The 17,633-nt window shown below is 45.0% G+C and overlaps 1 protein-coding gene across 1 annotated transcript in view; it reads left to right on the top strand.

The window, feature by feature from the left end:
- Positions 1-6,822, top strand: part of notum1a (notum, palmitoleoyl-protein carboxylesterase a) — a 43,113-nt gene extending 36,291 nt beyond the window's left edge. The window contains exons 10-11 of the mRNA XM_085963841.1: positions 2,919-2,966; positions 5,964-6,822. Coding sequence (XP_085819967.1) covers positions 2,919-2,966; positions 5,964-6,270 — 355 coding nt within the window. The 3' untranslated portion in view covers positions 6,271-6,822. The remainder of the gene's footprint in view (positions 1-2,918; positions 2,967-5,963) is intronic.
- The last annotated feature ends 10,811 nt before the right edge of the window (positions 6,823-17,633 follow it).

Below are 17,633 nucleotides of genomic sequence, written 5' to 3'. Positions count from 1 at the left end.
AGGCTGCTGTCCCCCTACAGACAGTTGAATGCTGTGATGAAGAAACTTAAAGGCCTCAAGTTCCTGGAGATCGGAGAGGGTGAAGGGCAAACGAGGGTGGATTGCTGGGTTTCTGCCCCGTTTTAACATCTGCCCTAAATTTCAGCAAGGGTGGGGCTGAACCTTGCCCCCACCGCCCATGCCAATGGAGCATTGTCTGGAGGAGTTGCCGGGCTAAGCCGGGAATTCTTCCACTTACGCTCTTGGGAGGCCTAAACGGAACCGTCTCCAGCTGAGCACTTGCATGAGTTCTGAGGAGGTTCCTGGAAAGCCCCTAGACTTTACCAGTACAAAGGTAATCAATCCCTTAATTTAGAAGGTTGGGAGCTCCTGTAAGGGCAGAGGATTATTTTGCTTGACTTCTGTCTTTAACCCAGGCAGGACCTTGGGTGTTCCCCTAGCAGAATGTCTGTGGGCTGGGCCACCTTCCATGGGTGGGTCAGGGTGAGTGCCTCTGATACACCCTGAGAGGTGTGGATGGCACTCTGACTATGTAATGATTTGGGACAGGGTCTGCTTCTTTGAGAACGGGCAGATGGGGTCCCACTCCATCGCACTTCCGCTGGTGGTGTGGGACTGCTAGAATTTCAAAGTCTAGGCATTTCTGGATAGTTGAGCTATAATAGGCTGGACTTCCTTCCTCACCTATATTTATCTTATGATCTAAGTCTACACCTATCCATATAGTCTGCAATCCGTTCCCAAACATATATTTATCCTGCTGCTTTTTAAATGAGTTAATCGTTTCAACCTCAATTTGTTTATTTGGAAGACTGTGCCAAACAAGGTTAATTCACATCTGTAAATACAGGCATAAATCCAGCGTACTTATGCAATCTCGTCATTTCAAATAAGAACATAAGAAATAGGAGCAGGAGTCGGCCATTTAGCCCTTCGAGCCTGCTCCGCCATTCAATAAGATCATGGCTGATCTTCTACCTCATCTTCACTTTCCTGCACTATTCCCATATCCCTCGATTCCCTTAATATTCAAAAAGCTATCGATCTCTGTCTTGAATATACTCAACGACTGAGCCTCGACAGCCCTCTGGAGTAGAGAATTCCAAAGATTCACCACCCTCTGAGTGAAGAAATTTCTCCTCATCTCAGTCCTAAATGGACGACCCCTTATTCTGAGGCTGTGACCCCTGGTTCTAGACTCCCCAGCCAGGGGAAACATCCTCCCTGCATCTACCCTGTCAAGCCCTGTAGGAATTTTGTATGTTTCAATGAGATCACCTCTCATTCTTCTAAACTCTAGAGAATACAGGCCTAGTCTACTCAATCTCTCCTCATAGGACAATCCCCCCATCCCAGGAACCAGTCTGGTGAACCTTCGTTGCTCTCCCTCTATGGCAAGTATATCCTTTCTTAGGTAAGGAGACCAAAACTGTACACAATACTCCAGGTGTGGTCTCACCAGGGCCCTATTTTAATTGCAGTAAGACATCTTGGGGGAAAAATTTGGTTGCTTTGCGCCTCCAGTTAGCATCCTAAGAGGCCGCTAGTGGGGTGCAAAGCAACTAGCACCCGGGCGTGGCGATGTTTGCACCGCTCGTGAAATTGACCAGACATTTTGCGGCTGTGCTAAACACTACCGCCACGATCTCCTGCGCCTGCAGATCGGGATGTCAGTCGAGCGCGCAATGCCCTGGTAGCGCCCCGGACCAGATATTGAGTGGCGCCCCCTGCCTTACCGCCTGCCGCTAGCAATGGCAGGTTGAGGGGAGCGTTTTGCAGTCGGGAAGGGACTGGGGGAGCGCTATTTAAAGGCGGCCGCTTCCTGACTTTTTTTGTTGGTGACATTTTTGCACCACGCATTCTGAAAGAGAGAAAGAGACTTCTGGAGAGATTCAACGCTGTGTGAAGGAGTTTTGGGTACTGAGCAGCACTTTGCAGGTTCATTTTGATTTGCCCTTCCTTGTATCTATTTAGAAGACACTTTGGTGGTTGCACTCTGAGCTCTTTCTCTGGGCCTCTCCATTGTTCTTTCCAGCAGATTTGATGTACAGGTCTCTCCAGGCCGAGATTCAAGGCTGCAATGAACAGGATGTGGATGGAGAGCAAGATCGACCCTCCCCTTTAAGAACTGGCCGGCGCCAGTGTGTCTGTGTTCCATTGTTGACTGACATCACCTGAGCTTCGCCAGCGCTCTGAGTTAGCGCCTCGCTCCTTGGCGTTAGTGCCTTAAGAGGTGTGAAGTGCCTGATTTAGCGCTCCAATCACCTCCGGGGGCGATAGAAGCCAAGTTTGCAGTCGGAGGTGATAATTAACGCCAGGCGCTAAACTTTGCGCCCAGCCGATAATTGCACCCAAAACAGGGCGATACTGAATTTCTCCCCCCTTTACTCTTATACTCAAATCTTCTTGTAATAAGGGCCAACATACCATTTGCTTTCCTAATTGCCTGCTATACCCGTTTGTGTACATTAAATCCATTACTTTACACTGTCAGCCTCAGTAAATCATCCAAGCCAAAAGTTGTCGTCATAGAATCGTACAGCACAAAAGGAGGCCATTCAGCCCGTCGAGCCTGTGCTGGCTCTTTGGTAGAGCTATCCAACTAGTCCCACTCCCCCTGCTCTTTCCCCATAGCCCTGCAATTTTTTCCCCCCCTTCACGTATTTTACCAATTCCCTTTTGAAAGTTACTACTGACTCTGCTTCCATCACCTTTCAGGCAGCGCGTTCCAGATCACAACCACTCGCTGCATAAAAAGACTAGATAAGAACTAAAAAGAAATCAGCAGAAATCAGGGCACGCTTAAAGTAAACTTGTGCATTTGTTTGAGAGCCAAAACCACAGGTTTAGCAGATGTGAATTGTGCATGAATTTTCTATTATAATATCATTGATTTAAATACTTTTTTTTGGTTTTAGGGCCGTTTTTGCACCTGCGTGCTTGTCTCATGAAGTAATCACAAAAAGGTAAGATGGAAATAGGGAGCAAAGGAGAAAAGGTTCTTGATCCAATGCACCCTTTCCTTTATAATCCAAATCGCTGAATGCTGCTTCTAGATATTGACCCTTTCCACCCTTGTTCTTAACTTCACTTAATCATTATTCCATTTAGAATTCCTCTTGAAATGTGCCAAACCCTAATCTCTTCGTAAACACCCTCTGCTCCTATTGTATCCTTTCCTTCCCTGTCCTCTGCTTCTCTTGCTCAGAATTTTTTTTTACCAATAACATCGAACCGCTTTGCTAAAAATTAGTTTATCATTATTGCATTAACAACAGCTTCCATTTATACAGCTTCTTTTATAATAAGGGAACGTCCCAAAGTAATTTACAAGTGGATAGTCAGCAGAAATTCAGGGAGAAATGCACAGAGGCGACTAAAGCACACTGGGTGGCATTTTATTCTTTGACTGGTCTTACTTTGCTTACATAACAACAGTAACTGCACTTTCATAGAAACATAGAAGATAGGAGCAGGAGTAGGCCATTCGACCCCTCGAGCCTGCTCCGCCATTCAATGAGATCATGGCTGATCATCCAAATTCAGTACCCTGTCCCTGCTTTCTCCCCATATCCCTTAATCCCTTTAGCCTTAAGAAATATATCCAACTCCTTCTTGAATATATTTAATGAATTGGCCTCTACTGCCTTCTGTGGTAGAGAATTCCACAGGTTCACCACTCTCTGGGTGAAGAAATTCCTCCTCATTTCTTTCCACTTTCGAAGCTATTACTTCTGTGTGAGACAGTTTGAGATGTTTCAGTGTGTTCAGATTCTATATAAATGCAAGTATGATTATATATAACTGGATTTGGCTCCTATCTTCTTCCCGAAATGTTCAATATCTTATATTCGCATACTCCGTTTCTATGCTCTACATCCAGTGAAAAGTGGTGAGGGCACTTAGCGTCTCCAGTCCAGGGACGAGTAAGATCTACAAGGGTTCTCATTTCTGATTACTAGCCAGTGACCTTGTGAATGGTGCCCCAACATGAGTTATTGACTTCAGACGAGGAGGCGATGAAAAGGTGGAAATGCAGGGGAAAATTCTTCAAAAGGAGTAGATCCTTTTCCCCATCTCTGTCCTTCTGTCTCTCTCTCTCTCTCTCTCTAATCCTTGCATCTAATGCATGCCTATCACATTCTGAATGTCACACACCAGCCCTCACTATCCAGGTGTCACACACCAGCCCTCACTATCCAGATGTCACACACCAGCCCTCACTCTCCAGATGTCACACACCAGCCCTCACTATCCAGGTGTCACACACCAGCCCTCACTATCCAGATGTCACACACCAGCCCTCCCTATCCAGATGTCACACTTTGTTTGAGATGCGAAACGATCTACTTAAAAAAAGAGAGAAAGAAGCCCAGTCATTGGCATGGAGCATAAAATTCCTAAACCATTCAACTGCCCCGCTGAATGCCTTCAGAGTTTATAAGTCGCTATAATTATTGGCTTGGTCTTAAAGGCACTGGCCAGGTTAGCAGCTGCTCCACAATGATCCATCAGACAACCTGTGAGCATAACCCACAGGAGATCGGATAGCTCCTTTAATAATGATCCACTGAGAGAATGGCTGTTTTAAGCTGAGCATTATTTGCATTTATATCTTCAGAACATCCCAAAGTGCTTCACGACCAATCAATTACTTTTTGAAATGCAATCACTCTTGTTATGTAGGCAGTGTAACAGCCAGCGTGTATACAGCAGGTTGTGAGGAACAGTAAAGTTAATGAATGATCACTTCATCTGATTTTGGTGGTGTTGGTTGAGGGAAGAATTTTGACCAGGACGCTGGTAGAATGCTTTATCGAATAGCGCCATGGGATCTGTTACAGTCACCTGAACAAGCCTTGGTTTAACATCTCACTCGAAAGGTGAACTGGCAGCAATTCAGCACTCCCTGAGGGCTGCACTGAACTCCCAGCCTACATTATAAGCTCCAGTTATGCAGTGTGACTTAAACCTAGAGCGTTCTGACTCAGAGGTGAGAGTGCTACCAACTGAGTTCATGCTGATGCAAAAATGGAACAAACAAGAAGTCCTTTAAGATGTATGGGACATTTTATACATCCTGAAAACAGTGCGATACGGTGTATTTAAACAAGGAGAAAGCTGGATGAAGAGCCAGGCTCTATAATGCAAGACAGCACCGACGTTGACATAAATCGAGATAAACCAGGAAGTAGTGGTTAAGGGGGACACCAAGTTTGAGTTTTATAAACCTGCTGATTGCAAGAAAAAGACATGACTGAGGGAGCGGAGTTCATCATTTTGAGATTCAGGGAGAGGTTGATTTAGAGTTGCGGACAATACAAAGAGGGGAAGCCAGATAATCATAGATTCATAGAATAGTCCAGCACAGAAGGAGGCCATTTGGCCCATCGAGTCTGCGCCGGCTCTTTCGAAGAGCAATCCAGTTAGTCCCACTCCCTCCCCCGCTCTTTCCCCATATCGCTGCAATTTTTTCTCCTTCAAGTATTTATCTAATTCCCTTTTGAAGGCTACTGTTGAATCTGTATCCACCGCCCTATCAGGCAGCGCATTCCAAATGCTAAATACAGTCACAATAATTAAACTGGTATCTTCAACAACAAAAAAACCATCGCATAAGTACATGAGGAATAAAGGACTAGAAGGTTCTGCTGATAGGTTGAGGTAAAGTAGGGTTGGGAGGAGGCTGGTGTGGAGCATAAACACCGGCACGGACCCGTTGGGCCGAATGGCCTGTTTCTGTGCCGTAATTCTATGTGTCTTGATTTTACACAGTGAGGAAGATGATGTATTTCTTCCTGTAAGGAATACAAGAAAAGCCGGCTCAGCATTGATAAAATAGAAATGTGATGGGAAGGAAAGGTCGGAGGCTGGAAGTGAGAAGTATCACTTGAAGTTGTTGATGGGAAATGTATAAACGTTTCGTTTCAAGCACAACGTTACTTTTCACGTTTCATTTCCAGCTATTGGTTGAACCTTCAAGTGAAAGGGATATCCCTACCCCGGGCACTGCACTGTTGGGATCGGAGCCTCCAAGATGGTAACAAAAACGGCAAGAATTCACTGAAGGGCTGTCCCATCCATCTGACGGATGGCTGTCACTGGCCACACTGTAACCCTACCTGTCCCACCATCAGAGACCAGTACACAGGTCAGGAGATGACTGTTATACAGTTCCTAATGCACATGGGTTTCGATATACAGAAGATGGCCCAGCAGCAAGGCATGGAGGTGAGCAAACTACTCGGGATGCTGAGCAGCGGGAGCTAAAATATCTGCACACCGGGAACTGACGGGACTTTGAATGAGAGGGTTGGGGGGGTGGGGGGAGAAATATTAAAAGTCCACACACAGTGGAGGAGCAGGGCAGGCTTTTCTAACGGGACCTCACAACCTCTCACAACAAAACCTGCAAGGACACAAATAAAATTCAAAGTGGTGGAAAGCACTGGATTGTTCAATGGAAGGTGAAAGAAAAGACTTCAGGTCTTTTTAAGCGACTGACGGTCTCCATAGATTGGTTCACAGAACAAGAAGATCAAAAACGGATTCCTTTTCCCTTTAGTTAACAGCGTAAAACAGGACAGTGGGATTCAAACAAGGTCAAAACTGATGCAAACTATAATGCTGTGTATTTTTTAACAAACTAAAACCCATGCTAAGTTGGTAATTTTACATATTTATTTTATTATGTAAATCATATTTATAAGTGTTATTGCAGGCAGAGAGCTAAATATGTTTCTTTATAAATTGTAAATACTGTCTCCTAATTGCATGTTTTTTTTGTAATGGAATTAAAACAAACAATCTTATGACAACCACTTCGGTGTGTTTTGTGTTGGTATGTGAACACTGGAAGACACAAGACTTGTTGCATTTTCACTTCCAGGACCAGTTTACAGGTACCGAGCGTACACCCCCTGTCTTACATAGAATTAAATAGAATGTACAGCCCAGAAACAGGCCATTCGGCCCAACTGGTCTGTGCCGGCATTTATCCTCCACACAAGCCTTCGCCCACCCCTCTTCATCTAACCCTATCAGCATATCCCTTGATTCCTTTCCCCCTCATCTGCTTATCTAGCTTCCCCGTAAAGGCATCTACGCCATTCGCCTCAACTACTCCTTGTGGCAGCGAGCCCCACATTCTAACCACTTTCTGGGCCCTGAATTCCCGATTGGATGTATTAGTGACCATCTTATATTTACGGCCCCTGCGATTGGTCTCCTCCAATGGGGTCTCTCTCTCTTGCAATAGGCACTGTAATCTTCTCACTGCGAGTATTCAAATGTGACGCTCCTGCTGTCACCAGTTTAATGTGTGATGGTAATGTTAAAACGACGATATTGTCACACAGAGCTCTATAGTGGTAGCTCGCTGATGCTGGGGAGAGATGGAAGGAGCAGATCAAGGAGTTGGGGTTTATTCTACAGCTAATTGCCCCCTAACCGCTCACAAAGCAATGTTTCCTACTAGTGTAGCTGTTGACAGAGATACGCCTCACAGAATGCAAAATCCATTCAACAAACAGGCCCGTATTTAAATGCTGGACTTCCAGCCATGTAGTGATGACTCACTCTTTCGATGGTAGAGGCAGTACCACCACCAGCAAATTAATTTGCTACCGCAAGTGGCGGGGCAAATCCAGTCTGAAGAACATGACATGGCTCAATGACACCATGGTTAACCTCTCATCTAAAGACTAGCAGCAACCAACTCACTGTAGCCAAATATAAAACAGAATTGGACAGTGATTGCCATGTTAGCCTCTGCACTAAGTATATAGGAGCATCTTTCGGATGAGACGTTAAACCGAGGCCCTGCCTGCCTGTGGATGTAAAAGATCCCCTGGTGTTAACTGAAGCAGAGCCGGGGAGCTTTCTCCATGGCCCTGACCAACATTCCTCCTTTAACCACACCACTAAAATAGATGAACTGATTATTCATTTCAGTCGCTGTTGCACCCTGCCGTGTACAAGTTGGCTACCACATCAGCCTACATAACAACAGTGACATCATTGCAAAATAATGCCGTGGTTGTGAAGCACTTTGGGACAACCTAAGGCCGTGAAATGCACCACAGTAACGCAAGCCCTTTGTGGATGAGAATGGACAAGTCCATCTGGTCGGTTGCATTGTCCAGGAAATTCCATATTCCATGATACCGCTCATACCCTTTCACCAATATTTTCTCCAAGTACTTGTCCAGCTCTCTCTTCAATTTGCTGACACATTCAACCCTCACTGCCTCCCTTCCCAGTCCATTCCACACATACCGTCAAGGGATACAGTCTGTTGAACAAATTGACTATGACATTATCCCTTAACCTTTGTTCTAAAATGGTTGCAAACTCTCTTCAGTTATAAACAATCAGCTCCTTGGTTATCATATCCAAAAGAGCAAAAGACAGTAGAAGCGTGCAATACCTCAAGCCTACTTGACCCCATTGGTTACTTCAGTTTTCTATGAGACTTATCTTCCCCCATTGGAGGAATATTATAACCTTATTTGGCAGACTGCGGAGAAAATCCATCTCACGACTCTGTAGTCTAAAGCTATGGTGATCAACATAATTCATAGAATCATAGAATAGTACAGCACAGAAGGAGGCCATTCAGCCCATCGAGTCTACGCCGGCTCTTTCGAGGAGCAATCCAGTTAGTCCCACTCCCCCGCTCTGATGAGGACGCCTACACCATATCAGAATCCATCCTCCCCAATCATGGAGAGATATGTTCTTAGGATTGACAACCTGGTTATAAGAAAAGATGGAGCAAGAAAAGGCCATTTAACCGCACAAGCTTGTTCCTTTCCACAAGGCCCGTGCAATCTGCTCTGTGACAAGCTGTAACCCAACTCATTTCATCTCTTGAGGAAAAGCTGCTTGAAGTTTCTCAAACAAGAACATCTATCGAACTTTACTTCCTACAATAAGCATCTTTGACTTTTGAATGGCCCCGGCAGCTTGGGAACCATAATATCCCACACACTCCGTCACCTCTACAAGCACCACAGCAGTTGGTTGAGTTCAACCAAAGCACTGTGGTTATGCCAAGCACTCAAGAGCTGCTACAGCTGGACCGTAGCAATTTATATCAGCTCAGAGATCCACACAGAATGCCAGCAGCAAAGCTTCAGGAACTGCATCCCCGGTCTGCCTCTCTCCCCCAGATGCTGCCATTTCTTGTCAGTTGCACACAGGAATTTAAGCAGAGTTAGTTGTCTCTTGATGCACCAGGGTTACTGGAGGATGATTCGGTTGTGGAGAATCTGTGAATTACTCATTGGTACATTGTGTAAATTCTCCCGAGTCTTCCAGCAATCATGAAGGGCAATTTTGTGAAATATCTGCCCTGTTACAGTTGGCTCTAACCCAGGCAAGTGGAAGTCTTTATCTCTTTCTTTCTCTTGACGCAGAACCATACTGATTTAAAGGGAGAGAATTTTGGCTGAATACTTTGGCGTGCCTCACCTCTCCCTTGCACCTTATGCTTTTGCTTTAAAACCGCTGGTCAAAAGTGGTCTGGGAACAAAATTGTGATAGAAACATAGAAGATAGGAGCAGGAGTAGACCATTCGGCCCCTCGAGCCTGTTCCGCCATTTAGTGAGATCATGGCTGATCATCCAAACTCAGTACCCTGTCCCTGCTTTCTCCCCATATCCCTTGATCCCTTTAGCCTTAAGAAATATATCTAACTCCTTCTTGAATATATTTAATAAGTTGACCTCAGCTGCCTTCTGTGGTAGAGAATTCCACAGGTTCACCACTCTCTGGGTGAAGAAATTCCTCTTCATCTCTGTCCTAAATGGCCTACCCCTTATCCTTAGATCATGAAGCTAAGGGCAGCCCACTCAACTCCTGGTACCACCGAAGAGGAGCTGCTACACCAAGGTAGAAAAGGGTTCCATTCCTTGTTGAGCATTGCAAAAATCACCCCCACAAGCATCATCTGTTTATATAAAGCAAAAGTGAGGGAATCAAGGGATATGGAGATCAGGCGGGAAAGTGGAGTTGAGGACGAAGATCAGCCATGATCTTATGGGCTCGCGAGGTCACCGGGCCTACTCCTCCTAGTTCTTATGTTCTTACGTTCTAACATTAAATAAGCCTACAGGTACCCCAGGGTTGGATATTGCTTAATGTTGAAAACATTCCCAATGTAAAACATTGCATTGATAACAGTTCCTAGGAACCCTCGCTTCCAGTCAGCCCGTGCAAGCTCGCTGACAATGGCTCATTTTAAACTGGCATCCAGTGGCTGTCTTGTATAGACATGAACGCCTTCATATCTGACCCTGACCACCTTGCCAAGACGCTCTCGATCGTAAAGGGCAACTTCAGAGCGGGTGCTCAATGCAGTGTGGAATTTTTCCTGCTTCTGGAAACTTTCAGCCACTTTTTCAACCTGTGTTTAATCACCTCACCGAATACTATGTTCGTCGGTGTCCCTTGTGAAAACTCCCCAAATGTGCAAAAAAGAACCTGTAATGAAATCTGTTTGTCTTGATCCTGTATTCGTTTTGCATTCATGTATATTACCCTCCCCCACTGTGTATAGTTTCACTTCCTCTTTCCCGACTAACCTGGGAGGTTCCAGGTCTTGGCTCTTGGCTCCGCCCCTGACTTCTCTTACATAAAGATCCCAGGATCTGTATGACTCATTCCTGTGAACCAGTCGGCGTGTTGAGATGTTAGCTCTGATCTTAGTGATTAAAAGCTAACTTGTTTAAGTCTATAACTTCTAGTTTTGTGGTTATTGAAGGCCCATCAGAACCATTATCAGTTCTGACATGAATCTTGTCATTTATGTGGAAATGACTTATGAAATGATACTGGGCGGCCTGCTGGTGGTGCTGTCCAGAGAGAGTATAAATACTCAGGCACGGGCCCAGCTTGCTCAGGACATTCTTTAACAGGAACTAGTGAAGGACACAACTAGATCTCCATGTTGTGAAACAGTTGATTAAAGCCTTGTTTAATACTCAGGCCAAGTGCCTAGTAGTTTTCTTACGTCAAGTTCCTTGTAAGATAGTGGATGGAGATAGCTGATAAATAATGCAGCTGTTCATTTTCAATAGGTATTTCTATTGGACCAGTCAGAAATATCCCTAACTGATAGGAAAGCTCCAAGCTTGCCTGTTAGCATAGTCACTTTTATATCACAAGTAACCAGCATGAAGCCGCTCACGGGATTAGTTAGTGTCAGCTGTGGCTCAGTGGGTAGCACCCTTGCCTCTGAGTCACAAGGTCATTGGTTCAAGCCCTACTCCAGAGACTTGAGCACAAAAATCTAGGCTGATACTCCAGTGCAGTGCTGAGGGAGCGCTGCACTGTCAGAGGTGCCGTCTTTCGGATGAGATGTTAAACCAAGGCCCTGTGTGCTCTCTCGGATGGATGTAAAAGATCCCTTGGCACTATTTTGAAGAGGAGCACGGGAATTATCCCCGATGTCCTGGCCAATATTTATCCCTCTATCAAGAAAATTGATGATCTGGTCATTATCACATTGCTGTTTGTGGGAGCTTGCTGTGAGCAAATTGGCTGCCGCGTTTCCTACATTACAACAGTGACTACACTTCAAAAAGTACTTCACTGTCGGTGAAGCACTTTGGGACGTCCTGAGGTCGAGAAAGATGCGATAGAAATGCAAGTTCTTTCTTTTACCTGAGGCTTTACTGACGTTTACCTTTAGTTAGTTTGAGTGACTCCACACGAGACCTTGCTGAAGTTTATTCTGACCTGTCTACATTGGGTAAAATGTTAAGAAATGCTTATCATTAGCAAGAGTGAGTCAGAATTCAAACCCCTTTGAACAATTATAATGGGAAATGAAAGGTCCCTGAGCATGGTAACAGAAACCTGCTGCCGGGATCTCCGTAACACAAAATTGCCTTTCTTGCACATATAAACAGAAAATACTGGAAATACTCAGAAGATCAGGCAGCATTTCTCCACAGATGCTGCCTGACCTGCTGAGTATTTCCAACGTCTTCTGTTCATATTTCAGATGTCCAGCATCCGCAGTATTTTGCCTTTTACCCTTCTTGAACCACCTACTTAAATAGAATATTATTTTGATGCACACACTGATGCCTCATTGGCTGCCACAGATGTCAATTATGGGACTGGAAGGCAAAAGGCGGAAGATTCCAAGACACAGCGCGAACAGGAAGGGTCAATCGGAAAGTTCAAATGAAAGGATACATTGGACTTCAGAAGCCTGCAGGACAATTTGAGAAAAGGGGCTTTTCCCGCACGATATGGACTCCTTTTTGATTCACAAGAAATCAGAGAGAGAGAGCAGACATGGCAAGCACTGAGAGACAGAGTGGGAGAAGATCGCTCTGAAGAAACATAGAAGATAGGAGCAGGAGTAGGCCATTCGGCCCTTCGAGCCTGCTCCGCCATTCAATGTGATCATGGCTGATCATCCAAATTCAGTACCCTGTCCCATATCCCTTGATCCCTTTAGCCTCAAGAAATATATCCAATTCTTTCTTGAATATATTTAATGAACTAGCCTCCACCGCCCTCTGTGGCAGAGAATTTCACAAGTTCACCACTCTCTGGGTGAAGAAATTCCTCCTCATTTCAGTCCTAAATGGCTTACCCCTTATCCTTAGACTATGACCCCTGGTTCTGGACTCCCCGGCCATCAGAAACATCCTTCCTGCATCTAGTCTGTCCAGACCTGACAGAATTTTATAGGTTTCGATGAGATCCCCTCTCAATCTTCTAAACTCCAGTGAGTATAAGCCCAATCGACCCAATCTCTCCTCATACGTCATTCCTGCCATCCCAGGTATCAGCCTGGTGAATCTTCGCTGCACTCCCTCCATGGCAAGAACGTCCTTCCTCAGGTAAGGTGACCAAAACTGCACACAATACTCAAGGTGCGGTCTTACCAAGGCCCTGTACAACTGTAGCAAGACATCCTTGTTCCTGTACTCGAACCCTCTTGCTACGAAGGCCAACATACCATTTGCCTTCTTAACCGCCTGCTGCACCTGCATGCTTACCTTCAGCGACTGGTGCACAATAACACCCAGGTCTCTTTGCACTTCCCCTTCTCCCAATCTATTGCCATTCAAATAATAATCTGCCTTCCTGTTTTTGCCACCAAAGTGGATAACCTCACATTTATCCACATTATAGTGGATTTGCCATGTTTCTGCCCAATCACCCAACCTGTCCAAATCGTAATGGAGTTTCCCGACATCCTCCTCGCAGCATACCCTCCCGCCCAGCTTTGTGTCGTCTGCAAATTTGGAGATATTACATCCAATTCCCTTGTCCAGATCATTAATATACATTGTGAACAGCTGGGGTCCTAGGACCGATCCTTGCGGTACCCCACTAGTCACTGCCTGCCACTCGGAAAACGACCCGTTTATTCTAACTCTTTGCTTTCTGTCCGCCAACCAGTTCTCTATCCAAGTCAATACCTTGCCCCCAATCCCATGTGCCTTAATTTTGCACGCTAATCTCTTATGTGGGACCTTATCGAAAGCCTTCTGAAAGTCCAAATACACCACATCCACTGGTTCTCCCTTATCTATTTTACCAGTTACATCCTCAAAAAATTCCAGTAGATTAGTCAAGCACGATTTACCTTTTGTAAATCCATGTTGACTTTGTCCGATCCTGCCAATAGGCAAAGTTCGCTTCTAATGAAGAGAGACTGGACAGGCTGGAGTTGTTTTCCTTAGAGCAGAGAAGGCTGAGGGAGGACCTGATTGTGGTGTACAAAATTATGAGGGGCATAGATAGGGTAGATAGAAAGGAACTTTTCCCCTTAGTAGAGGGGTCAATAACCAGGGGGCAAAGTTTCAAGGTAAGGGGCAGGAGGTTTAGAGGGGATTTGAGGAAAAACTTTTTCACCCAGAGGGTGGTTGGAATCTGGAACTCACTGCCTGAAAGGGTGGTAGAGGCAGGAACCCTCACAACATTCAAGAAGCATTTAGATGAGCACTTGAAACGCCATAGCTTACAAGGCTACGGACCAAGTGCTGGAAAATGGGATTGGAATAGACAGGGCTTGATGGCCGGCGTGGACATGATGGGCCGAAGGGCCTCTTTCTGTGCTGTATAACTCTATGACTCTATGACCCAGTCAGGAATATCGAAAAAGGTGGGTTATTGTTCTGTCTAGTTAGAATAATTGCCTTGTGGATATGTACTCTACTGTCTTGTCTTGTCAGCTGTGGCTCAGTGGTAGTAGCACTCTCGTCTCTGAAGGTTGTGGGTTCAAGTGGATTGATCTGGTCATTTATCTCATTGCTGTATTTGTGGGAGCTTGCTGTGCACATATAGGCTTCCGCATTTCCTACATTACAGCGGTGACTGCACTTTAAAAGTATATCATTGGTTGTAATGTGCTTTGGGATGTCCTGAGGTTGTGAAAGGCGATAAATAAATGCAAGTCTGTCTTTTGTTTGGGAGGGGTGGGGGGTGGGGCGAGGGAGGGAGATAACTTTAACCACGGACCAAAGATGGAGTCGGAGGGAGGGTTAACAAATAGGCAGCTGAGTCGAGACTCTCAGTCAGAGGCTGCTTTAAGAGGTGGCTGTACAATTCATGCTGGAGGATAGGAAGCAGCTTTAATAAGAGATTTGCATCGCGTTTAGAATCATAGAATGGTGCAGCACAGGAGGCCATTCAGCCCATCGAGTCTGCGCCGGCTCTTTCGAAGAGCAGTATTTATTGGGAAGGATCATTAAAGTTGACGTTAGACCCATCTTTGGACCTCAATCTGACACTCTGTGCTACCGCCCAGCGGCTTTGTGATGACGCGCAAGCTGATTCGACAAAGAAAAATCTCGTTCCAGGGCTGGGATTGGAGGTAAAGTTATGTGACAGGCACTTAACACTAAATACTGACCGCAACATCACCTGCGGGTGTAACTGGTATGGCTGGTAAATGTTGGCAGCTTTATAATGCACTTTCACATTGATATAGTATGGGTTAGGACTTCTCAAACCATTCTGAATTGGAATAGTGCGACCCACTCAATGATCTGAATACATGAGAGATATGCAAACTCAGATTTGTGACTGAGCAAATCACCAACACCATGTTTAGTCCTACTTCAAACATGCTTTGTACTGTACAAAACAACATGTGGAAATGGTAGCTTAGCATATTGTAGTCAGGCTGGCTCCCTGGTTAGTAGTTTAATTGGTATTTAGTCACTGCACACTGAAGTCATTATGAAAACTGCAGACTGGTGGTAATCGTGCGAAAAGTCTGACTACTGCCAAAATAACTAACATTCACCACAGACAACAAGTCTAGCCATAATTATTCTGTATGGATCACATGGTACAATATCAGTGCAGTATAGGATTACATAAGATATACGGAACAGAAACAGGCCATTCGGCCCAACCAGTCCAAGCTCCACTCGGGCCTCCTCCCGTCTTTCCTCATCTAACTCTATCAGCGTAACCCTCTATTCCCTTCTCCCAGATATGCTTGTCTAGCCTCCCCGTAAATGCATCTATACTATTCGCTTCAACCACTCCCTGTGGTAGCGAGTTCCACATTCTCACCACTCTTTGGGTAAAGAAGTTTCTTCTGAATTCCCTATTGGATTTTTTGGTGACTATCTTATATTGATGGCCTCTATTTATGCTCATTCTCATAAGTGGAAACATTCTCTCTGTATTCACTCTCAAAACCTTTCATAATTTTAAAGACCTCTATTAGGTCACCCCTCAGCCTTCTCTTTTCAAGAGAAAAGAGACCCAGCCTGTTCATCTTTTCCCGATATGTATACCCTCGTATTTCTGGTATCATCCTTATAAACCCTCTCCAGTGCCCCTATATCCTTTTTATAATATGGCGACCAGAACTGTTCAGAGTACTCCAAGTGTAGTCTAACCAAGGTTCGATACAGGTTTAGTATAACTTCCGTTCTTTTCAATTCTATCCCTCTCGAAATAAACCCTAGTGCTTGGTTTGAATTTTTTTATGGCCTTGTTAACCTGTGTTGCAACTTTTAGTGATTTGTGTATTTGTACTCTGAGATCCTTTTGTTCCTCTACCCCACTGAGACTTGCACCCTCCAAGTAATAAGTGACCTCCCTAGTCATCCTACCAAAATGTAATACCTCACATTTATCTGTGTTGAACTTCATTTGCCAATTATATGCCCATTCTGCAAGTTTATTAATGTCCTCCTGTAATTTGTTACAGTCCTCCTCAGTATTGACTATCCCCCCCAATTGTGTTTTTGATTCCAAAGTCTAAATCTAAGAAAGGGTCACATGGCACAATATTGGTGCAGTATGGGTCACATGGTACAATATCAGACCCCTATGGGTCACATGGTACAATATCAGACCCCTATGGGTCACATGGTACAATATCAGCTCCCTATGGGTCACATAGTACAATATCACACCCCTATGGGTCACATGGTACAATATCACACCCCTATGGGTCACATGGTACAATATCAGACCCCTATGGGTCACATGGTACAATATCAGACCCCTATGGGTCACATGGTACAATATCAGACCCCTATGGGTCACATGGTACAATATCAGACCCCTATGGGTCACATGGTACAATATCAGACCCCTATGGGTCACATGGTACAATATCAGACCCCTATGGGTCACATGGTACAATATCAGACCCCTATGGGTCACATGGTACAATATCAGCTCCCTATGGGTCACATGGTACAATATCAGATCCCTATGGGTCACATGGTACAATATCAGATCCCTATGGATCACATGGTACAATATCAGATCCCTATGGATCACATGGTACAATCAGATCCCTATGGGTCACATGGTACAATATCAGATCCCTATGGGTCACATGGTACAGCAGCACAGGGAATGATGTCACTTCAGTTTGAACGTCTTAATTTAATTGTGGGAAAGGTTGAAATTAAATTACTGGTTTTTTTCGTTTCTCCTCAATGGCGTTGGCATTTGCTACAGCTCCAGAGATGCTGGGTGCTCTTCATTACCTCACCCAATCCTAATCTCACCTGGCGTCTACACCCCAGGGATCACCAGATAGGGATATGGAGTGGGAAGCGGAGCTGATTTTTCCATCCCTAGTTCAGAGCTGCTGAGCCCCACCGTAGCACTGTAAAAGCCAACCTGGCGGAGGTTAGCTGACTCAGAACCGACTGGGAATCAAACCTGGACCCTGACGGGTACCTCAGTATGACGCTGGGTGATGCCTTTAATCATAAATTATTATGGGAGCTGAAATGGCATTGCTCCACCAAACAACAACTTCCCTCATGCCTATTTTTATCAAAGTTCTGAGTACACGTTACAAAAATGATTTGCACAAGGCTCGGAAGGGAAAAGGTTATAGCCAGGGTTCTCCCTCCTGACTACTATCGAGTGACCCCTTGCTGGAAAGTGACTCCAGCTGAAGACAGGTGACTTTACAATCCACTTGTGAGCGAGTTCAGAACAAAGTGGGGGGAGGCCTTCAGTATAAGAGAGCCACTAACTGATCCAATAAAGAATTTAGGAGGACTTTCTTTACACAGAGAGCAGTGGGAATGTGGAGCTCACTGCCACATGGAGTGGTTGTAGCGGTTAGCATCGATGTATTTAAGGGGAGGATTGATCCATACATGAGGGAGAA

Source organism: Somniosus microcephalus, chromosome 21 (genome assembly GCF_052327205.1).
Source record: "Somniosus microcephalus isolate GS21.2 chromosome 21, FLI_Smic_1.0, whole genome shotgun sequence".
NCBI classification, from domain to species: Eukaryota; Metazoa; Chordata; class Chondrichthyes; order Squaliformes; family Somniosidae; genus Somniosus; species Somniosus microcephalus.
Note: the sequence above shows the minus strand (reverse complement) of the source record. Positions and strands in the feature narration are given on the sequence as shown.